The sequence below is a fragment of the Leptodactylus fuscus genome, chromosome 3, assembly GCF_031893055.1.
Source record: "Leptodactylus fuscus isolate aLepFus1 chromosome 3, aLepFus1.hap2, whole genome shotgun sequence".
NCBI lineage: Eukaryota > Metazoa > Chordata > Amphibia > Anura > Leptodactylidae > Leptodactylus > Leptodactylus fuscus.
In genome coordinates, this window is record NC_134267.1 from 212,951,580 (window position 1) to 212,976,111 (window position 24,532).

At 45.3% G+C, this 24,532-nt stretch overlaps 1 protein-coding gene across 5 annotated transcripts in view; it reads right to left on the reverse strand.

Moving 5' to 3' along the window:
- ROCK2 (Rho associated coiled-coil containing protein kinase 2) overlaps nucleotides 1–17,341 on the reverse strand; it is a 120,589-nt gene extending 103,248 nt beyond the window's left edge. For all 5 annotated transcript variants that reach the window (XM_075269148.1, XM_075269147.1, XM_075269144.1 and 2 more), the window contains exon 1: nucleotides 16,436–17,341. In XM_075269148.1, the coding sequence (XP_075125249.1) occupies nucleotides 16,436–16,534 (99 nt within the window). In that variant the 5' untranslated portion in view covers nucleotides 16,535–17,341. The remainder of the gene's footprint in view (nucleotides 1–16,435) is intronic.
- Nucleotides 17,342–24,532: the final 7,191 nt, after the last annotated feature.

Consider the following 24,532-nt stretch of genomic DNA (forward strand, 5'->3'; position numbering starts at 1 on the left):
TCAGTTCATTACATGTATTTAGTCGCTCATTGCTTGACTCATAACTAAATATAATTCATGGCGCAACAGTAGAGGATCCCGACACATCAGAGGAATCTGCAGTCTAAAAAGGACCCAAGCGCACCGGACACCTGTCCACCCCCATCCCTAAGTCATAACCCTGCAAAAGAAGACTGTCACCAACATAGTCATTAGGTCAAGCCAATAATGCTGAGGTCATGGTAGCACCCACTCAACAGTGCTCAAAAACTGCCAGTAGGAGGTGCTACCTAACAATTTACCACCTGTGCCCCCTCAGCTGTGACCTTCTAAGAGATTCAGAAGAAGTGAGGTGGCCATATTCTTATAGAAAAAAAGGGAAGCACTCCATCTCCAAATAAGTGGCTGGACTAACTTCTCATTCCAAAGATATGTTGAGGAGTCAAGTAAAACGCACAGTAAAAAGTTCACTCTAAAATAAGCCTACGGTAACAAGTTTTCTTCAAGTACCATGAACACTTATTAGGGGTTCGGTAGCCTACACCAGCTCCTACCTTATTCACATGGCTAAACCTAAGACTGTAACTAGACTTAAAGGGACTGTCTAGTCGCAAGCTGAAAAGTTATAAGCAAGTCAGTAGCTACAGAGGAAGACGACCTGCTATTTACCATCCTGAAATTTGGCTCCTTCGTTGCTTTTTAGTTCACCTCCATTACAGAAGAGCCAAAATCTGTGACTACAGCTTGGCTACAGCACCCACAGGTGGTCTGGGATAGTTTAAGACACACCCCCTCATCATCATTGGCTCAGGCTGCTGTCCTGCACTTCTAATTGGCTGCTGTTTATAAATAAAGTTTTTTCAAAGGCTCACCAGAAAGACACCAAGAGGAGAGTTACTATGAAGCACACACAAGCACTGTGCAAAAGTTTTAGGCAATAATGCTGCACAGTAACAATGCTTTCAGAAATAGAAGTGATAGTAGTGAATTGAAAAAAAAAAAGAAAACGGTAAATCCCATCAATATTTGGTGTGACCTTTGCCCTTTGCCTTCCATCAGTTCTTCTCGGTACTTTCAGACAGTTTTTGAAGGAACTTGGCAGGGAGGTTGTTCCCGCCATCTTGGAAAACTAAGCACAGATCTTCTGTGGGTGTAGTCTCGCTCCAATCCTTCTATCTCGTCATGTAATCCAAGACAGACTGGATGATGTGGAGATCAGGGCTCTGCGGGGGCCGTACCATCACTTCCAGGACTCCTCCTCCAAAGAGCAAAGGTCACACCAAATATTGATGGGATTTATATTTCTCTTTTCATCATTCACTTCATGTTAATTGACAAAAATAAACTATTATCAATTTCATTTTGAAGGCACTCTTAGTATTTTTTTTTTTTTTTTTTAAACTTTAGCAAAATACTGTATATTTAACCACCAGTGAAAAAACTTAGTGCTAGTTCACACGTAAATTACGTATGGCTTTTTTTGGTACCGGAAAAAACGCTTCCTAATTAGGAAGCGTTTTTTTGACCTTTCTGCGCTTTTTGTGCTGCGCTTGCTGCGCTTTTGCTTCCTTCTTGTAAAGAGAATGGGCCGCAAAAAACGTGTCACTTTTTTTTCCGCGCGTTTTTTTGGATAAAATCGCAATGCGTTTTTATGCAAAAAAAAAAAAAAAAGCGCAGAAAAAAGTGCGTTTTTCGCTTTCCATTCACTTCTATTGCTCTCTTCAGGCGGAAAATGCCTGAAGAAAGGTCATGACTAGAGATGAGCGAGTACTGTTCGGATCAGCCGGTGTGAACAGCACGCTCCATAGAAATGAATGGACGTAGCCGGCACGCGGGGGGTTAAGAGGCCGGCCGCCGTCAAAGCGGAAGTACAAGGTGCATCCATTCATTTCTATGGAGCGTGCTGTTCGGATCGGCTGATCCGAACAGTACTCGCTCATCTCTAGTCATGACGCTTCATTTTTCGCCTAGTGGGAAAAAAACGCTAGAGTAAAAAAAAAAAATATATATATATGTTAGCCCTCTACATAGACCACCATTATATGGAGGCGGATTTTGAGGCGAAATTCGCTGTAAAAATCCGCTTCCTTGTCCCCATGTGAACTAGCCCTAAGGGCATCAGAAAATTCACATATATGAACATAAATGATAAAGGGAACGAGCCTGACACACATCGTGGCCTCTGTTGTTTGGGACCAGCCCGCTAAAACATCAGTTACCCATGGAGACTGGCGGATTCCATTGACTATAGTGGGGTCCGCCTTGCAGGATTTTTCTGCGATGGAGGCTGGAGACGGAGGAGGGCTGCAAAGTTACTTTAAAGCTGAATACTTATGTCTGACCAAGACACAACCCAAAGAAATATCACTTGCTTCCTAAGTGCTTATGTATTTTTGGTAGTAAAATCTGACTGCCAGCTCCACCAAAAAATCGTGAATGACTCTACTTCATTTACGAAGCCAAGGAACATCTCATGCCAGATAATAGTGGTAAAGAACTGGCTCCAAGGACATACTTCAATTTACTCATCACTGGTGTGGTCACAGCTCTTGGACCTTCACGAATTGACATCCCCTACGTTGGAAGAAGCAGAGGACCAATGACTATAGTCCAGGACTCCGGACAACCAGATCATCAATGTGTCTCAAAATTAGGAGGATCAAACTTTTTGGGTTGCTTTTTATTGATGAAATTACCATTTCCTTAGAATTTTTTTTTTTTTTCCAACTAGCTTGTCCTGATGGATCTTGGGTTGTCTACACCACCTTAGTGACAGTGACAAGGAACCACGCGGCGAGGAAGAAGAGAAAATAAACCACAAGAGGACAAAATTAGCTCCTCGCAGGGCTCCTTTGCGGGAAGCCATGCCTGTCACGATCTAGTCTGTTCTCCACTGACAGCTGCTCCCCTCTCAATAGCCGGCCACTTCTACAAGTGACAGAAGCAGGTCAGGGGAAACAAAGTTCTCATTTTCCAGTCAAATAAAAATAAAAGCATCATTTGAAGTGCGCAGAGGCTCGGCAGAATGTTAATCGGGCTCTTCACAAGGAGAAGAAACACTCCGAGTGTCCCAGCTGCAATGAGCTTATCCTCTCTTATATCAAAGACGTCTACAATCCCAAGCATAGCTCCCGAGGGTCTATCAACACCGGCCAGGAGAAGCCATGGAAACTCTAAAGAATTATATGTAAGAGGTTAGCACATCTCTAAGGTTCCTGGAGGAGAAAGGAGATGGACTCTAACCAGTGGGTGAAAAGGGAATCAACAAAGCCACAGACAGGGCTGAGGGGCCAGAGGACCAAACACCAACTCCGATTCCTGCTCAGACTCCTTCGTAAATGGCTGCAGCCAAGGTCAGATAGTAAATGTGTGAAAAAAGTGACTGAAAGGAGGACTTTTCTCTCTGCCGTCTCGGCAATAATCTGGTGGACCCCATTATAGTTTACGGGGTCCGCCCTTAACCGCTTGATAAGCGGACAGGGTCTCCGTCTTTCGGGTCCCCATGAGGATCCTAATGATGGAGAACCGAACACTAGTGTGAACCTAGCATAAAAACAGCATTCTCCACTCCCGCTGTAGATACAGAAATATTCTGCAGATACTGACCACTAAGGGCCCGTTCACATGGGCACAGAGGGGGCAGATTATGGCGTGTAATCCACCTCATAATCCGCCCCCTCACAATGGTCACTTCTTTTTTCCACTAGCGGCAACATACCGCTAGCAGAAAAAAGACGTGAGTTGCCCTTTCTTCAGGGGATTCCGCAGCTCGTGGAGCCGCGGTGCCCGCCTGGCGGCAGCAACCTCTGGAGTCGTTCCATTCATTTGAGCCAACTCCGGAGGCGGAAGCCGCAACAGCGACAGTCGTGGCAGGCGGGTTTTGACCTGAGAGTGACGTGGCTCCCCGCGTCACTCTCGGTGCTAAAATCCGCCCCACTGCCCCCCCTTCCCCCATGTGAACTAAGCCTAAGAATTCCAAACTGCAATGAGATACTGTATAAGAAATAATAATAATAAAAAAAAACATTTGCCAAAAAAATAATACCTCTAGGGCATGTCCGCACAGTCCAGATTAGCATTAGGAAAATCCGCCAAGCAATTTAAAGATAATCCACGGAGGACATTCTGGGCCAACTTATACACACTGGGAGAAATTGGCAAATTCTGTCATGGAATTTGGTCAAGCAAAAAAAAAAAAAAAAATTTCAGCTGTAAAATTCCTGAATCAAAATTTTTCAGGTAGGAAAAATTTCCTCAGTGTGAATGTACCCTTTGAGTTCTAGAGGTCACATCTATTGATCATGTTGGCCACGATGCAGCTCAGTCCCATTCAAATGAATAGGGTCAAGTTGTAATACCAAGTGCAGCCACTATACAATGTATGGCGCTGTGCATGGCAAGTAGTGAAGGGCTCATAGCAATGAATGTCATAGTCCCGGAAACCACTTTAACCTTATAACTGAACCATCACAGTCATTGCACTCATAAATTCAATATTAGAACTGAACTTTCGGGGCGGCACCCGGAAGGGTTAAACCTGTTCTCGAAGTGTACAGTACTTTATCTAGCCCTGTATGTCCTCAAACGTCCACTTATGATAACACGAAACAATAGAGGTCTTTCAATACAGAAACAGGAGGAACATACTCGAGAATTCATACGAGTCGGATATAGGACATACAACTCTTACTGGCAGGCCATTCATTCATCCTGCTAGTACAACAGTGCCGTACTATAGGAGAAAATAAAGGGCCATCTATACGTGGGGGCGCAGCAGTCCTTGTGTACGTCATATGGGTGTCATGCACACATTCCTGCTCTAGAAACACTGATTCATCAGTCTACGGCATCTTTACTATAGACTGTGTGTAGGTAGTGGATGGATGTACATATACAGTACAATACACATAACACACATACACAACACATATACCGCACAAATACAGTACATATACAATACATACACAACACATATACCGCACATATACAACACATATCCTGCACATATACAATACATATACAACACATATACCGCACATATACAACACATACACAGTATGTACATACAACTAAAAATAGGACAATTTAGCAGTTTTATGGCATCCACTTTAAATTATATACAGATGGTGCCATCTGAGCCAACTTTTTACAGAGACCCCCTTCTGATGTCATGAAGGAGAAATCTCAGGAATGGTCCTCATAGCTGAGACATGACAACATCCCTCGCAATGTAAATACAATGATCTCTCAATACTCCAACATTCATCCTGCGCTCCTGGATTCCTGCAGAGCAGTAAGGGCTCGTTCACACGGGGCAAGAGGGACGGATTCTGACGCCGAATCCACCTCAGAATCTGTCCCCTCACAATGGAGGTCTATGTAGACCGCTAGCTTTCTTTTTTCCGTAAGCGGTATGGTCCAGCTCACGGAAAAAAGAAAAACTGTCCTATTCTTCAGGCGGATTCTGCGGCTGATTCAGCCCCGGCGTCCGCCTCGCGCCAGCACCCTCCAGACTAGGCCTATTCATTTGGGCCTACTCAGGAGCAGGAAACCGCAAAAGTCGCATTTTGGTCCTATTCTGATGCGGCTTTCGCATCAGAATCAGGACCAAAATACGCGGTCCCGTGCCCCATGTGAACGAGGCCTAAAAAGTAAGGCCCTGTTCACATCATATTAGAGCACTGAATATGCCAGTCTTCCCAAGCACCCCCCAATATATCACTCAAGAGTGGTTCAGGGGTCTGAGATGAAGGGTTGTTTGATGGCAGTGAAACAAGAAACCTATCACTGATTATTTTCTGTCATGGGAAAGGTACAGGGTTAGTAGGGGCGTAGTTCTGAAGACTGGCATGTTGAACGCCCGTCTTCATTACCCCGACACCAGTGGAAGACTCATCTGATTTGAGTATAAATTGTACAGCGCTGCAGAATATGTTGGTGGTAAATAAATAAAACGTATTATTATTAGGTGCACCGCGATTTTGCTGGCCTGTGCGACTGTACTGGAATCTACATCAACTTGTGCCTGGCGCAGATTTCACATCATTTGCACCAGTTAACTATTGTATAATGTTCAGCTTTCAGGTTTTTATCAAAGTTGGTCTGATGTCCGAAATCCATATCACTGCGCAAAATTGGGCGAAATTGGGAAGATACACCGTAAAGGGAAACTCAAAGCAAACATGTTTAACAAGAGTCTGCGGACAGGGCTGTGCTAGTACCAACATGACAGCCGAGTGTTAGACTGTAAAATATGCAGGGACTTCAACAAATTCTTCAGGCTGGTGCAGCTATTTATAACCCTTTCTTTCTGGCCACCGGTCAAAGTTTTCCTGGTGAATTTGTGCGAGTGCTGCTGGGAGTGAAGCCCAGACCGCGCAGACTTTGGCCTGCCAGGCACAGCAGACCCACCCAACGGAAAGACTGGCTGTTTCACGACGGTGTCGTCAGCTCTGATCTCTAATCCCCCGGCCCCTGTCAGGATCCAAAAACTGACAGAGATTAACAGATGGGAACGTCGCAAACCGCACAGAGCTCGCCGGTAAATCCGTCTAGGATCTCTAGACTGACTGTATTTTTCCTTTAGATCACCCGTCGAAAAATTCAAGCGATTGCCTGCGTGACAAGCGACACCCTACATATATATGTATAAACAAGGTGTGACACAACTGCCTACAAGTATTCGGCTGCAAGCGCCGTTTAACCCTTTGACAACTGGGGTTTGAGGATGTTTTTGGCAAGATTTATTTATTTTTTTGGTAAGGAAAAAAACTCAAAATTTCCAAAAGTGCCTATTACAATGATGATTTTGGGTGACACAGAGCTCGGGAACACTTATTTTGGTCCTGATTTTGATGCAGGAAGCCGCGTCAGAATAGGACCAAGATGCGCCTGCCGCGACTGTCACTTCCCACTCCGGAGTAGGCCCGAATGAATGGGGCGGACAGAGGGGTCGAATCAGCCGCAGAATCTGCCTGAAGAAAGGGCAGCTCGCTTCTTTTTACCATGAGCCAGAACATACCGCTCACGGAAAAAAAAAACGCTAGCGGCCTACATAGACCTCCATTGTGAGAGGCGGATTCTGAGGAGGATTCGGCGTCAGAATCCGCCCCCTCTTGCCCCATGTGAACGAGCCCTTACAACAGCTGGAGTGCTGAAGGTTGACGCCTACCGCTGCGAAAAATTGATTCAAAATGGCCACCAAAAATAGTCCAACCTGGACATGTAGCCGATTTATTAAGGGTCAAAGCCTTTTGAGTATTCAGGCGCAGATAGCATCAGTCAGGACATACGAAAAAGATCAAACTTTTTTCCTGTGTACACGAGTCTTGACATCCGTGAGACAAGAGATGTGCGGCATTATTATAGGAAGGTCGTATAGACGGCATATCATTTCATGATGTTCGAAAAAAAAAATTAAAAATCTCAAAATGTGGTCATTAAGGAGTTAAACCCATGATACAACATCTCGCCATAGTTCCGTATTAAAATAACCAACACATATGTTGTCCCTTACACAAACGGGTAAGGATCCTCAACTTAATAATGACAAGTGAGCTAATGGATTCCATGTCCGCGATGTAGAAACTGGCCCTGTTGTGTGTTTATTTGTTGCTAAACGCCAAGTGCAAAGCTTCGCGAGGCCTGTCCACATGCCAGCAGCTACAGCGTAATAAACAGTCAGCCTGTGACCGGACGTCACTGACAGGTATTTTATGTGCCCGCACCGACAACACTGATAAGACAAAGCTGCTGCCATAGAGACATCGGAGCGCAAACCTGACAATCCAAGCTCAGCGCCACTTAATGTGATTTGGAAACGGTTAATTTAAAGGAGAAGCCGCCTGACTGGACCGGGGGACTTATCTCACGTTAACCCTATTAACTTTTTAACTACTGTAATCCATTGAAGATTAAACACAGGAGAAGTGAACACCTGAAACACCAGGGTTGTACTAGAGACGGCCATTTTTGAATGGTTTTATGACCCTATTGGCCGTCATGAGGGAAACACCTATAATATCGTAAACGTCGGGTATTTCTACATGAGTTATCGTTGGATTGGTCACGATTACGAGTGATAAAAATTATAAGCGTGGCAATAACCTAGAATTTATGGGACTGACAGCCAGACCCCATATATCTGCCATGGGGTAAACAGGGAGAGGTCAGGTTTTTACCCCTTTAGGCTAAGGCCCCATGTTGCGGAAACGCGGCTTTTTTTGTTGCAGATTTTGTAGCGTTTTTTTTAGACTAAGCCAAGAATGGCTACAAAAGAAATCGGAAATCTATAGGAAGCTTCTTATACTTCTGCCTTCTGCTCAATCCACTCCTGGCTTTGGCTCAAAAAACCGCAACAAAAAAAGCTGCGTTTCCGCAATGTGGGGCTTCAGCCTCATAGAATTTTTTTCACTGTTAGTTTTTCAGGATTTTCCTCTTACAGCAGTTACAAAAGTGTAAATTTTTGAGGCAAAGTTTTTAAGGAATGGCAGTGTAACACGAGGGAGGATGAGGGCAGCGTACAGAAAAGTCAGGCCGCCCGGCTATAGCTCCCAGGGACATTTCTGGCTGAGGTGTGGCCTTTTCCTGCCGCTCAGGAGAGACAATCACTTCTCAGTCAATCCCATGATCCTCTCTCATACACGTTACCCTCTGTTTATCTTTTTCTCCAAATGCCTTCATTGTGAGATCACAGAGCCTTGTGCAGACTGTGACATCAAAAACAGGAAAGACACCAGAACGAGCTAAAAGTATCAAGGATTAGGCAAGAGCGTCTGCAGAAGCCATGGAGTTACTCACAGCAAACGCTCCCATGATAGCTATCGATCCAGCCATCCTTTCATTTATTTGATATGGACAATCACCCCCAACATTGCACGTATCATTCCTGTATGGCAAACACTTACTAGGCCAATAGCAGATTAAACACTAGGAGGAAAACTGAGACATTGTAACGGCAATGGCACATACGCCATATTTGTGAAGTCTCTCCTAATGCCAAAATCCAGACAATAAACAGGTTTTTGTCACAGATTTATTAATTTTTCCATTCGGCTTTCTAAAGCTGGGTTTGCCTGGATTCCATGCCCGAATCAATTTTCAAGCAGTACTTTTCTCTCCGCAATTTTCGGGCTGAAACCCGGCAGACCCCATTATAACCGCTTTTTAGGTCGGGGACCCACAGGATGGAAACGCCGCGGGAAAAATCACGGCGTTTTACCGTACAGGCAACGATTCCCATGCCCACTTTGCAGTAAAAACCACCATGCAGGCACACCACGATTACCAGAACCGGCGTAGTTTTGGAAATTGCAGCATGTCAATTATATCTACGCAAACGCCGGCGGTTTACCCATAGGTATAATTGTAACAGAACTTTCTGGACTTTCTGTTTAAAGCGCTGCGGGAAGAACCATGATGCGTTCACAACAAGTTTTTTTCCCGTAGCGCTTTATTGCTGCAGGATGTTCCGTGCGGCCTTAGGGTGCGTTCACACGATGTAACGTGGAGCACAATCTGACACGTATACACGTGCCGGCAGACGACGCGCTCAAAACGCTCCCATTCATTTCAATGGGAGTTAGGAGCATATACGCCGCTTTATTTTGCGCCCGTGATTTTGTGGCCGCAAAATAGTCTTAAGCAGATTGGGCTTCTGTTCTTTGCGTCCCCAAGTGGAGCTGAAGAACAGAAACCCAAACACTGTTGTGAACCTAGAGTAAAGCTATATTCACATTTCACGTGCGCATAAAATTGGCAGATAAAACATTCCTGCACACTCCTACCGGCATCTGTATCCTAGGGGTGATGACAGGAAGAACAGTCAGGGGGAATTTGAGTTCTCCAGCACTACAGATAACACGTATACATTAGGGAATTGCTATTAATGTAGTTCCCTATAATTTAACTAAAAGTTCACCGAGATGATCCGTCACTTGACTTTATGTACAGCTCAATTCATCATCCTGTCAGATGAAAACCTTCCACCGCAATACCTCGGATTGATCAATGTGGCTGCAGTATAGAAGCATTAAGATGAAGCGCGGGCATACATATTTAATGTAATACTTCCCTCTGTGGCTACGCAGTTATAGCCAAGCTTCAATCTCAGTCATTTTAATCATTATTGATTGGGTCGTCTTGCTTTTACCAGTCTCTGCCAGTCATATGTGCCAAAAGGTTCTTATTTCTAAGGGTTTATATTTCTGTTTATTTCTATGGAAGTTAATGGAAAGAGGCCAAGGTGCAAAAAGTAATACGCTACAGGGCCGCGCACAGAGCATGTCAATCATCTGGCAGCACAAAAGTTGACAAAAATCCTTATTATAGATAATAACATGTACCACGTACGGCCTGCAATGCTACAAGACACCATTTTTTTTCTGCATATGATACTGCAGGCACAAGGAGTAGACTTTAAGATGTCTTTGAGACCTACAGCCCGATCTTAGATAATGACCAGAATATTGCTGTAGACCGCGACTTGCCCCTATCGAGCGTCAGGAATCACTGTGTATCCCTGGCCGAAAACACAACCTAAATACACCTACATCTTACAATACAGTCACCTGGGAACCTAATGGCAGCTGATAGACATGGCAGGCAATGGCACAACAATGTTAGCAGGGACAATTTTATTCTTTCAGCGTCTTGCATGGCAAAATTTGCCTCTAATTTGGGACGGATTCTGCCCCAAATTCTGCAGTAGATTCTTCTCTATTGTTTTCAAGTCGAAGGCAGAATAAAGGTAGAATCTGGGGAAATCAGCAGTAAATTCTGGTGAGTGAATGGGGCTTTTAATATATATATATGTGTGTGTGTCAGATTTCCTGACCATTAACAGCAACTGGCCACTATGAGGGCTAGTTCACGCGGAGATTATCCCCGCGCATTTTGGTCCTGATTCTGACGCATCAGAATTGGACCAAAATGCGCCTTCCACGACTGTCTCGGCTTCCGACAGTCGCATCTTCCCCCTCCGGAGTAGGCTCAAATGAATAGGCCTAGGCCGGAAGGTGCTGTCGCAAGGTGGACGCCGGGGCTGACTCAGCCGCGGAATCCGCCTGAAAAAAGGGCAGTTCGTTTCTTTTTTCCGTGAGCCGAAACATACCGCTCATGGAAAGAAGAAATCTAGTGGTGTACATAGACCTCCATTGTGAGGGGCGGATTCTGAGCTAGATTCGGCGTCAGAATCTGCCCCCTCTTGCCCCGTGTGATCGAGCCTTAACATAATCAGAAAATTTGCTTGACTGGTAGCCCACTTAAAGGAACAGACCACACAAAACCCATACATTATGTTATACACAATGAAGGGCCAAAGCAGGCGGTGTCCGACACGAGGAACCTCTTTTGGTGATCTTCGAATCCTTGTGTCATACCCCACCCCCTAGGGGCCTGCACTAGACATTACACAGCTATCAGTTTTGTATGGAGTGTTCCTTTAAGGAAACAAAAAAGGAGTACAAACCCACAAACAAAATATAGTTCTCCACTTAGAAATTCACGGAAAAGGGATCCAAAGACGTCTTTATCTCTTACTTATTAAAGAACGAGACAGCGACAGAGTGTGAGAAGTGAAGAAAGTTCTTGTAAGGGATATTCCAGGCTCAGATAGCAGGACATGGATAAAGACGGAGCAGGCAGCTGTGACAAGGAGCGAAGTGTCATCTGTGCTGACGGAATCGCAGGGAGGAGAAGGCCGGGCCTGGGAACAGATCACTGCTGTGAAGTCTGGGGGCAGAGGAAGTTGGCTCACAGCTCCTCCACAGACACAATCTTGGCAGCGACAGAAGCTTTTCTGTCAGAAGACTTGTGACACATTAGTAAAAGGTTATGTCTGAAGACCCTCGTATTAAACAACATGGACAGCAGATATGGGCTTACAACGAGGAAGACGCGCAACCAAGTGCTTCGCCGGTTACTTGAAGCGTCTGAGGAGACGTTCATGATCGATTTGTCACTTTTTGGATTGTTCTCAAATATTTCACATTGTACAGAGCTTGCACATCATGTCCAATATGGATTCCCAGAAAAAAAAAAAAAAAAAAACATATCTAACAACTCAGTCTAAAGCCGGTCATAGCGATGACCCTTTCTGGCTCCATATGGTGAATGGTTGTAATATAATCATTAATGGTACCAAATTATTAAAATACAAAAAAAAAAAAAAATCAGCAGTGACTCTTTAAGGCCGGGGTCCTACATGAAGTAAGCCCTGCAGTTTTTGACGCAGTAAAAAAACGGAATCCCATCTACACCTTGCAGAAAAATATGTGCAGTGGACATGCTGTGATTTCCAAAATCGTTGCGTTGCCGCTGCGGTTTCTCCCCCGACCCAGTGAGGCCCTAGTCTAAGGCCAAGTTCATATGGGGTATTTTGATCAGGATTTTGAGTCTGTATCCTCAATATCCTGACCAAAAAGACGGCTCCCATTGAAATCATGGGAGCCGCTCAGGAGTTTTTTCCCGGGAGCCACCTTGTTTCGGCTCCTGGACAAAGAAGCGACATGCTCATCCTTCAGACCGTTTCGCCTCGCGATTCGGCCTGAAGACACACCCTCTTTCAAACTAGGCCCATTCATTGGGCCTAATCCGGAGCGGAGTGCGCGACTGGATGCTGGTGCAGTGCACCAGGTTTCAGTTTCGGCTAGCCGTTTTGGACCGGAACCTGAGGCGGCCTCCACCTCAGATTCCGATCCAAAATACCCCCATGTGAACTTACCCTTCGCCTAAAGGTGATGTACAGGACTGAAAAACAATGGCTCCTTTATTCCAGAAAAAGCACCACACCTGTCCAGCTTATCACTACTGATACCAAGCAAAGCCTATGGACAGGTGCAACGCTATTTGGGGAAGAAAGTAGCCATGTTCTTCTAACCCTGGATAACCCCTTTAAGCTGTTTTCTGGGTTCTGCCACGTCATGACGTAGATTAATGGGGATAACTAGTTGAAAGGGTTTTCCAGGGGAATCATTTTCTTAAAAAATGGGGCAAAATATGTTGAAAATAAATAGTAAGTAGTACTTACTTCTCTGACCTGTTGGAACGGTTCCAATATGACTTGGTTCTCTGTAGTCATTGTAGCCGTTAACCGGCCGAGCGGGCATTCAGAGCCAGGTCGGGCACGTCGATGCAGGAACAACAAAGTGTTGAGGAGTGAGGCCCGGCCAATGCGGAGGGACCAATGAGGTAATTACTCCTTATTCTTTTTTTATAACATATTTTGGCCTTTATTTTAAAGAAAATTATCCCCATGGAAAACCCCTTTCACAGGTAATAACGTATTTGGCCGCTGATCCTGTTCCCACCCAGCTTCTCCAGACTGCTAAATAAAAAATATAGTGATTCATCCCTCCACCCGCACACCGCGGCAAGAAAAGGCAGTTAAGTAGTCTATGCCAGAAATTGCTGAATAACATTCTTAAGGATTCGTTCAACGTACTGTATGTCGGACATTGGAGTTCAATTTTTCCCTAGCTTGTTAAAAAAAAAAAAAAAAATTCACAATTTCTTCTGTGACTGGTGTGCCGGCGTACATCTTCCTGAGCCAGGCAATATTACATGCCGTATTTCATGTTTGGTCATAGATGTTATACACGTGCACAACCTTTTACGGTAGGACCTTACAGCTGATCACTGTAGGTCCTACTGTAAAACCCCCAGGTCCCAAGAGGGCGACCCGCTCGTAGTCATATGTCCTAAAAAGGCAAGTGGTTATGAATGTGTAAAAAATAAGCATATTGTGCCACCATCATAGTGACTCTTGACACATGGATGCCTAGGGGTATCCATTTTTGGGTCTATTGCAGCCTTACAATACCAGACACCGTTGTTACAAGAGCCGCTATGTCGTAGATGGACTCAATGGGTACACCAGTGAGTATACCGAGTATCTACCCAGAAACTGATGGCATATCCTACACATGTTGACGTGGCCATACACCTTCAACAGGTAATGTAAATGGCGGACGATTCCTCTTGAACTCTCCATCCACATGGACACTCGGTTCCGGTGAGCATGCATGTGTTCTCAGAGGGAAGAATGCGCAATCCGATTCTTCTTTCTCTTGACATCATCAGGAAAGAGTTGAAGTTAGATGGTCAGGTTCGGCTGACTTTGGCGTTATAAGAATGGGCACCATTAATACCTACAGATATGTGGATTCATACACTATGGATATAACTGGATTGCAAATAGATGAACAACTTATTGAGAGGAATACACGATACATGGGAACTAGGATGAGGCCATCTTCTATAAGCTTTCCATGGAGTCAGCACACACGAGCAGGGGATGTCACCCTCACAAAATAAAGGACCTAGTTTGGCAGAGCCCCATTTAGACATGATGGATGTAGGACATACCATACAAATGTAGGGCATGCTTCCTCTTATATCGGCCACTTGGTACATGTCTATTTTAGACAGTAATGAACAGACGTCTTATAGTTAAGACATCAGGTGTCTTCTAATAATGTAGCTCCATCCTAAAATGTGATAAAGGAACCCTCGTGGAAATTCTCCTCTGTCATCCAAGCACAGGGATTGTCCCACCAGTCCATACAGCTTATTAGGGCATGGAGAAGTCAAGGTTTCTCTGTCCAGGACCCCCACTATGACCTGGGTTTGGTGGACTCATGGCCATCATGAACTACTACTACTATTGTTATATGTCTCCGACAGCATCACTACCAGGGTGATCTATAGCCAGACAAGACTTCCCACGCAAAGTCAATAGAGTGCTAGGGGTCTCAGGAGCACATTAAAGAGGAGACGACCCTGTGAAAGAGTGCGGATCGGTCATGAATAGTAAAGTATATGTGTCTGAGCAGAGGAATCAGACCACAGGGACGCCTCCACACCCCCAAGAAGGGAAGAGATGGTCAAGGAGGTGATTATGTAAGGAGGGTCAGCTTCAATTATAACGAGTGTGGGATTCTTGAGATTAGGGGGGGGGGGGGGGGGTCCCCAGTAGTCAGACCTGTACCAATCAGAGCTGTCACCACTAAAATGCTGAAGATGGTCTACAACAGAAATACACCTTTAAGCCATGATCAACTCATTGGAGATCAGTACGATTTAAGGGTTAAACACACACACACACATATATATATATATATATATATATATATATATATATATATATATATATATATATATATATACACACACACACACACACACACACAATGCTGTATATCGACATAAGAGAGCAACATGTACTTGACAAAACATTTAAGACAACTATCTTCGTGGACATCATATTGGCATCTTCTCTATAAAATCCCATCTGAGAGGGCACCAAACCTCATGTACCCCCGGTGTCACACTGGCAGCACTCTCTCACCTGCACAAACACTGTAATGATATCTTTGTGGTGAGGGCACAAGACTCAGGTGACCACAAAATGTGTTTATATATCACTTGTCATCGACTTCTCCATATACTGTCTGCTAGAGAACTGAACACAGACAACAGATAAGCTCCAAAAACTGACCACACTGGGTAACAAGCGGGTCCATGTAACGGAAATGGTGGTGGGAAGAAACAGATGGCAATTTGCCACCAGAAGAAGAGCAGAAAAAATTAGGCAGGTAATGTAGATAAGATAGACAGATATGAGGACAGATAGATATAAGGAAAGATAGATAGATAGATAGATAGATAGATAGATAGATAGATAGATAGATAGATAAGAGGACAGATAAGAGGACAGATATGAGGACAGATATGAGGACAGATATGAGGACAGATATGAGGACAGATATGAGGACAGATATGAGGACAGATATGAGGACAGATATGAGGACAGATATGAGGACAGATATGAGGACAGAGTCAACACCACCATAATAAAAACTGACCACAATAACCTTATACCAAATAAGCACCCCAGTAACTAACAAGTTAATGATCACGCCCCATGAAGTTTACATCTCATATCCAGGACATGTACTCTTATCATGCCGATAACTGGAGGAGACTTTTGACCCCAAACCACAACGTCTATATTCCTAGCCCAGTGCAATCGGTGCATTAATGGCGGCCTCACTGAGTTCCAGGGCCACCGGTTTGCCATGGGTCAATGTAGGAGATGCAATGTGCCCAATACCTCCCATCAGTGTAGCGTTCCTTTAAGTGTTCACCAATATGGCAAATAACCACCAGGCAACTTAAGCAGTAACACCCGGCTGCATTGGGCATCCCATAACTCCAATAGCCACCTTGCAAGGCTGGCATGCCATTCTATAAGGCCTGGGGTGTGCAATGACTTCAGCCAGGCTATGTATTCCACTATTCTGTCATGTTCTCACATGGTACGGCATAGGCACAGGATGGCAGAACTTGTAGCATAGTCCAGGTACAACTTATAACACAAAGTTGCCACAAGCCGACAACTGTATGACACCGCAGCCATGGCACTGCCCACTGTACCCACCCCACAACACACACTTACCAGCAGACTTTCTATATTGATGGGCGAGCGCGGGTTCCTCAGGATGGTCTCCAGCTTCTGCTGCCGGTTGGCCATACCCGTCTCCAGCGAAGACGACATCCTGGTGGATGGCACAGTCCTGGCCGGTGTGAACTATATAGGTTTTATCCCACCTGGATTAACAGAAGCCCCCTTCACCCTCCAGTAGGAGAAGGCAACATGGGGGCTGCCCCCTAGAGGTTCAATAGAAGAACTGCACTTAAAAAAAAGTGATACTCTATAGCAAAATGGCCTTATATAAAGAGAAGCACTCTATAGAGAGTCCTAGAGGAAGGCTGACAGTGTGCATAGAGTGCTACTTTATATAGGATCCTCCAGGAAGAGAGTAACTTTAGGAAGACTGTCACTTTAAATAGGCCCTCCACCATGTAAATAGAGGAAGCCCATAAAGTATCCTGTGAGTGCAGAGCCCCCCTACAATGTGAGGCTCCTGGGGGACATGATCACAGGGGTGCTGGCTCTTCTCCAGGGTCCAGGTCAGCAGCAGCAGGGTCCGGGGCTGGTAGCAGACAGGGGGCCCCTAACTCCTGGCCAAGCACAAATAATGGCAAAGTAGTTGCTTGCAGCTCCTGCCTCTTCTCCCGTGTCCTCTCCCTGAGCTGGAGGCGCCTCTTCTGCCCCCTCCTCTTCCTCCAGGGGCTGGCTCTCCCCCACCCGGCTGCCGGTCGCTCTCTGGGCGCCTTTTTTGTTTGCGCTGTGCTTTGCGCCTGACGCTCCGCAGCTGTTGGCGCGCTCCGTGCTGTGCCGCTAGTTGCCCTCGGCCGGGGTAGTCGCAGTGTCCCGGGCGTCCATAGCCGTGCAGTGCTCGGTGACAGAGCCGGCCTCCTCCCTGAGCACAGGCCCTCCTCTTCCTGCACACACTCACACACCCATACCGCCTGGGAGAGAGAGCAGCCGGAGCGCTGCAAAGTGTACCCTGCCCGGCCGAGGGGGAGATGTGGGCACCCACAAATAAGGGGCATTATGGGACGCCATATTGCATAGCCTTGTATGTACAGTCCTGTAATCTGCCAGTCCGAGCAGTGCATTAGTCCGGAGGCTGCAGATTAGTAATGGAGGGGTCCAGGGCTACATGGGGCATACATTTCATTATGACACACAAAGGTCACATATGTCTTGCATACACCAATGGAAATTGACGCAACATCTCTGCGACTTGATTTTGTTTTAGGTCGTACTGACCAAAAGTCACTGTGTCGCCCGTGCAACTCTACTAATGTGCAGCACTGGAGTCCTGGGTTCAAATCCTGCCAAGGACAACATCTGCAAGGAGTTTGTATGAACCCTCGGGTACTCCGGTTTCCTCCCACACACCAAAGACATACTGATAGGGACTGTAGATTGTGAGCCCTATATGGGACAGTGACTGTCAATGTCTGTAAAGCGCTGCGGAATATGATGGCACTATATAAGTAAGCATAATAAATAATGTACGTGAATAGAGACACAGTGTGACCCTGAGCCCCTGATTTTTGTGCAACAAGTCACAGTTCTGGGTTGTAATGCAACTCCATTGGCTTATGTTGGTGAAGAAGTTGCAGTGATCTTTGGTCACGCCATGGATTTGTGGTCAAAGTCACCTTATAGCCCTGGCTTTAATATTAGCAATTTCTCTGATATCCAGAATATCTATTTTAAGAGGTTCTTTCACGTCCTCTGACATTGGCCGTGTAATGTATTGCCGGGAAGTGAGGCACGCCCTCCTGACTGTACACTTCTATAGTCTTATACTGTCAGGGTGGGGGTCTAACTGCCGGGACCCTCACTGATCCTAAGAACTGGACCGTTAGGGCTAGTTCACATGGGACAAGTTGGCAGCGGATTTTGACACGGAATCCGCCTCAAAATCCACTGCTCCCATTGACTTCAAAGGGAGCTGCTCGCTTCTTTTTTTCTAGCTAGTAGTGGAACAAAGAAGCGAGCTGCCCTATCTGGCCGCGGATTCCGCGGCTGAATCAGCCGTGGCGTGGGGCTCTGGCCCATTCATTTGGACCTAATCCATCATGGAATGCCGCGATGGAATGTGTACATGCGGAACCTCATCTCAACTTAGCCCTTAGGGTGTACAATGTACTGTTCCATTCATTTCAGCTGGACCACCTGAAATACAGTCCTAGGCTTTCTCTTACAGTTTCACTAGGGTGCAAAGCATCCCATGTCTTGTTGGGGGTACCAACAATCAGAATGCCCCCTTCAGGCTAAGGCCCCAGGGCTGCAACTCATCGCATTTCTTCCCGCAGCACTTTAGACAGAAAGTTCGCAGAGTCTTTCTCCGCAGACTTTCTATTACAATTAAATCTATGAGGAAACCACTGGCATTACCGTAAATATAATTGACATGCTGTGATTTCCAAAACCACTCCGGTTTTGGAAATCGCAGTGTATCTGCACCATGATTTCTAGCGGAAAGTGGGCATGGGATTCACTAGAATCACATCCACTTTGCCCTGACTGAAAAGCTGCGATTTTTCCCGCAGCAAATTGCGGCATTCACGTCCCATGCAGCCCCAGCCTAAATATGGTTTTCCAACCCCATTATCTGATCTCTGAAGGTCCAACACCTTATGGGTGCCAGAACCTATAGCAGTAGATGCATGCAATCTTCTCCTATTCAAGTAATAGGAGCAAAGCTTCATCCCCATCCACTGTATAGCGGTGGTGGCAGGAAACTGCAGCTTACCTCAGCAGGCTGCTCGCACTCCCTGTATACTGCAGCAGCTTCAGATGCCTTGAGGTTGCCAAATCTGCTGAAGTCTGTGGGGCCGGGGCGTTCTGTATAGGTCATCAGTATGAAACCTAAATTAGAGGCCATAAAGCCCCTTTAGGCTAAGGCCCCACTGGGTGGAAAAGCAGTGTGAGAAAACGCTGTGTTTTCTGTCATGGAAAAAACGTGCATGTACATGCGTTTTTCATCGCGTTTTTCAGTTTTGTGCTGCCGAAATTCATATGAGTTTTCTGTTGAGTTTTTCATCGTGTTTTTGCTCGAGTTTCACATGTGCAATAAAAGTAATTTAAGGGCTATGTTGAAAATCCCAAGGAATTATGGACCTCTGCTATTTAGGCCGAGGCCCACAGGCCGGAAACACTGCGATTTGGCCGCGGCGGAAATGCCGCAGGAAAAATCGTGGCGTTTTACAGTACTTGCAAAGTGGATGGGATTCATGCGAATCCTATGCCCACTGTGGAGAAAAAATCGCAGCGTGTCAGTTATATCTACGGAAACACCGGCGGCTTTCCCATAGATATAATTGTAGCAGAAAGTCAGAGGAGGAAAACTCAGTGAACTTTCTGTTCAAAGCGCTGCGGGAAGAACTGCAATGCGTTCACGCTGTGGTTATTCCCACAGCGCTTTAGCACAGCGGTTTCGGCCTGTGGAGCCTTAGCCTAAACCAAGCAAAACAGTGAATCTTTGTTTGCAGATTTTGATGCTTTTCTGCGGAGTTTCCGCAACACATTTATCATGCTGCGTTTTTGCTGTGGTTTTCACATTCTCCATAGAAATCTATGGAGGAAAAACGAAGCGTTTCCACAACTATAATTGACATGCTGCAAAAGACAAAATTGCATTCACTATGCTGGTACTGTAAAACGCAGCGTTTTTTTCCGTTGCGTTTCCGCAATGCCCAAAAACGCTTAGCCTTAAAGGGGTTATTCGATTTCTAAAATTGATGACCTATCCTAAGTTTCTGGACAATTTTGAGGTAGAAGGCCCTTGAACATACTCTCAAAGGGGTTATCTGCTTTTAGAGATTGATGGCCTACCCTCAGGATAGGCTATCAATGTAAGATCAGCTGGGGTCTGACGCCCAGTAACCCCGCAGTTCACCCAGCTGCGCTGGTCACTCGCCGTACAAACTGTAGCAGCAAGTGTAGGTACTGCAGCGCTGGGTCTATGGGGTTACAGTTTGTAAGGCGATTCAGCAGCAAGGCTATCCTGCACGCTCGCGGTACCGATGACCTGTGGGGGTTCCAGGTGTCAGACCCCCACAGATCTAATATTGATGGCCTATATCCTAAGGGCAGGCCATCAATCTTAAAAACCACATAATCCTTTTAAGGATATGTTAAAACAGTGGAACTTGAGGTGGTCTTTCTTCTCAAAATTTTCTCCAGAAACTGACTCCCATTGTTTTCAAAAGGTGGTAGTAATGAATGCGCTGAAAAATTACAAATCTTGATCAACTTTATGGCGGTTTCCGTGACTAAAACACCACCACAGAAACTACAGCTCGAGGGGCACGTACAATTCTCCCCAATGTGTATAAAGCTAATCACACGTGGAAACTCAGCAGAAAGCCAAGGCTCAGCTTCAACTTTCCACAGGGTAGTTTTTGGACAGGATTTGATATGGAAGACCGCCTTAGATTCTGTTGTGTTTCATGTGGATTACCACAAAGAAAACTCATCGGTATCATTATGGAAAATCTCCTGAAATCTTTCTCCCATTGGTACCAGTGACAGACAGTTCGATTCTTCAGTCGCTGCCCTATCTTGCCGCAGTAGGTGGCCACACAGTGACTGATGGGGCTACTCAGCATGCCGACCACACCAAAAATCTGAGGCTCAGCCTTGGATTCCTGCTTCGGGCTCTATTTCATAAAAATACATGTCAGGTTTTACTAAAGTGTATTTTTTGCTGTGTGAACATAGCCTAAAGGCAGTTTTACCACATCAGAGTTTGCATGAAAAAAAATTCTTCTACTTACTGCCTCCTAAGTAGGAGACCACGCCATGGTAATGGTGTCGAATTTAAAGGAGGACTTAAAGGGATCCTATCATTAAAACACAACTTATTGTGACTAACACGTAGGAATAGCCTTAAAGGGATTCTACTATTAAAATTAAATTTTTTCTCGTTGACACATAGGAATAGCCTTAAGAAAGACTATTCTTCTCCTACCTTTAGATGTATTCTCCGCACCGCCGTTCGGTAGAAATCCCGGTTTTCATCAGCATGCAAATGAGTTCACTCGCAACACTGGGGGCGGTCCTCAGCACTGAAACAGCACTGGGGGCGTCCCCAATGCTGAAAGAGAACTCTCCAGTGCCGCCTCCATCTTCTTCAGGAACGGCCTCTTCACACTTCTTCTTACGGCGGTGGCGGTCAAACATCTAGGCCTTGGGCAAAGCCGACTGCGCATGCCCACAGGCCACAAGAAAATGGCCGCTTATTTATGCTCTCTACAGCATCAGCATCTGCCGAGCGTGTCTTCAGGATTCAAATCCCATTCATGCTCAGATGGCTCTGCCATTTCGCATTGGACCGAGCCGACTGCGCATGTCCAGTCAGCCATTTTCATGTGACCTCTTACACGTTCTGTCCAATGTGAAATGGCATAGCTGAATGAGCATGGGCAGGATGTGAATGGTGTGTGGGTGAACTACACTCCCCTATTAATTCAGAGGCCACAGGTCCAGAGAGAGGAGACTGTGATATATGCAGGACATGATATGGTTGAAAAATACATTGCCCTTAAAGGGAACCTGTCAGGTCGATTTGGAACACTAAACCACACGCAGGTCTTTATGGACCTGTGCAATGAAGACCACGTGTTTGTCCTCGGCTTCACTGAAGAACTACACAGGCCCTGGGAACACCAGAGAGGAGACTCATTGGACTCATTTCTAGGTAAGTATAAAGGTTTATTTTATTTTTTTATTGAACGTAATGATGGGTTTATAACGGGGCAATTTGTGACCTATAAGGACCTGAGGGTGGTTTAGTGTCCCAAATAGGCCTGACAGGTTCACTTTAATTCATGGGAGAACAAGGCTCTAAAAGGTGAGTCATTTTAGTTTAGGGACCCATCTAATAGAGGTCGCCTTGATGTGACTGGTGGGTTTACAATTATAGTTTGATGTAAAGTACCAAAGACCTAATTTCCATGTGTCCTTTTACACGGTCTACCAATAAGTATTTGGACCCCTGTGGTAGAATAGAAAAACAACATTTCTTCATATCCAATAGTTGGTAGACCCCAGCAGATGCTTCCTTATGGATGGGATTGATGGACACAATACTCCCGGATGCCTGGTGAGACTCCTGGTGTATGTGAACCATCGGTTGGGTGCGGTTTCTCTGACCAGCACCCGTCGGTCTCTATCTCCCAGTTTCGGGGGTCTGACGACTCGGGGCACATTCCGACAATCACCGTTCACTTTCCACTTTGTAATCACATAGGTCACTGTCGATTTTGGGTAATTCAGTTCACTTAAGGATCGATCATTTCTACCTCAAAATGGGACAACTCTGCACTTCGCAGCATCTTGCATGCGACTAATGCCAATGGTGTTTCCTATTTAACGGCGGAAGGCGTGACGTACATCATGAGCGCAGATATCTTCATTTGCATGGGTGTCCAAATACTTATTGGTAGACAAGTAGGTATTTGCAGTAATGCTTTTGGTGCTTAGCAGAGCACTCCTGCAACTTTTTGTATTCATATTTGTATTGCAGCTACAGCAACATGCACCTACATTTCTTGTTCACATTGTTTGGCAGAGCTGGCCAACTTTTTTTGGTGTGTGTGTTTGATTCATTTGTCATATGGCTTGTTTATAGCTCAGAATAGGGTTGAGTTGTAATGCTAAGTGCAGATCCAATGTATGGCACAATGCTTGGTATTCAATGACAAAGTTGCTGCGAGCACTCAAACACTGCAGTCTGTTTAACCCTTCCCAATTTATATATGCCGACTGCTCGAGAGCCGAATGGATGCAACAGCTGCCAGTCTTCGCTGTATTATACAGCAAAGACCTGTGGCTAATGACCACATGGGCACTGCCATCTTGGAGAGGATCGCTGGTCTCTGGTATGAGAACATATAATACTGTGAGTATCCCTGGAATTGTACCAAGCAATAGAATACAGGGGACATGTCTTGTCGTTTATACATCAAATGCACTAAGATGGAAGCCCATAAGAAAGTTGCACAAGTGCATTTTTTCTCCAATTCCACCCCATTCTGAATTTCTTTCCAGCTTCCCAGTACATTGTACAAAATATTAAATGGTACCATTATGAAGAACAATTTGTCCCGCAAATATTAAGCCCTCATATGGCTTTGTGAACGAAAAAAAGCTATAGGGTTTGGAAGGGGGGAGTCAAAAACGAAAAGCAAAAGAAGAGGTTAAACACCTGAAACAGGGTGGGTGGGTGGCAGCACACAGATTAGCCCCATAGAATAGGGTTATATCTGTATGTGGCCCTGAGACCTGCTGAACGGTGGCTGAGCATTATATTTCTACCGCATATTACACAACATGTGGACATACACCAAGACACACGTTTGTGCATATTTATTTGGAAACATATAGAAAAACAAATAAACCTTCACTTCAGGTACAGAATAATACAGCCTTAACTTCAGGCAAAAATGGCTAATAAAGCCCTGCTCGTCCGAGCACTAACTAAACAGGAAAAGGCTAACTATACGTTTGGCTTACTACCAACCACACAACTGAATGTCCCTATGATGAATGTCCCTATGATGACCCCACTTAGTTTGAGCCACCACATTTAGCCAAAACATAGTCTAAGTGCTACTGTCTTACGCTCGTGTGACCCTAGCCTTACAATTTAATCTGGCTGTGGTGGCCCTATAACAATATAAAGGGTGACCAGAAGGTTTTAGAGGCCCAGTGTGGCCACTCCTGGTGGCAGAGTCTGTTGGATGTGGCCTAGTCAACTCAGTGCTTGAATCGCCTCAGATTCATGAAGTTGATGCCCCACAGTGCTAAATCTGTAACTTGGCGCCCCACCTATCCTATATCATTTATAATACAGGTGTCTTCTTAGATGGCAGAGGGGTCCAGATGTGACTGATACTCCTCTCCCACTATAACTACCGTATATACAATTTATTATGAATCCATTAATGATTCATTGTAATGGCAGATTTTGTTTTGTGCTGGAGTTCCCCTTTAAATTTTCTGAATCATGGCAAGTTGAAAGAAATTGCACTTAAGCAACTGTGCTCATACTCATGCCTATGGTATACACGACATCTGGGATCTCCGACTCTATGTACCCATAGATTTAATCTGAAGGATTGCAGG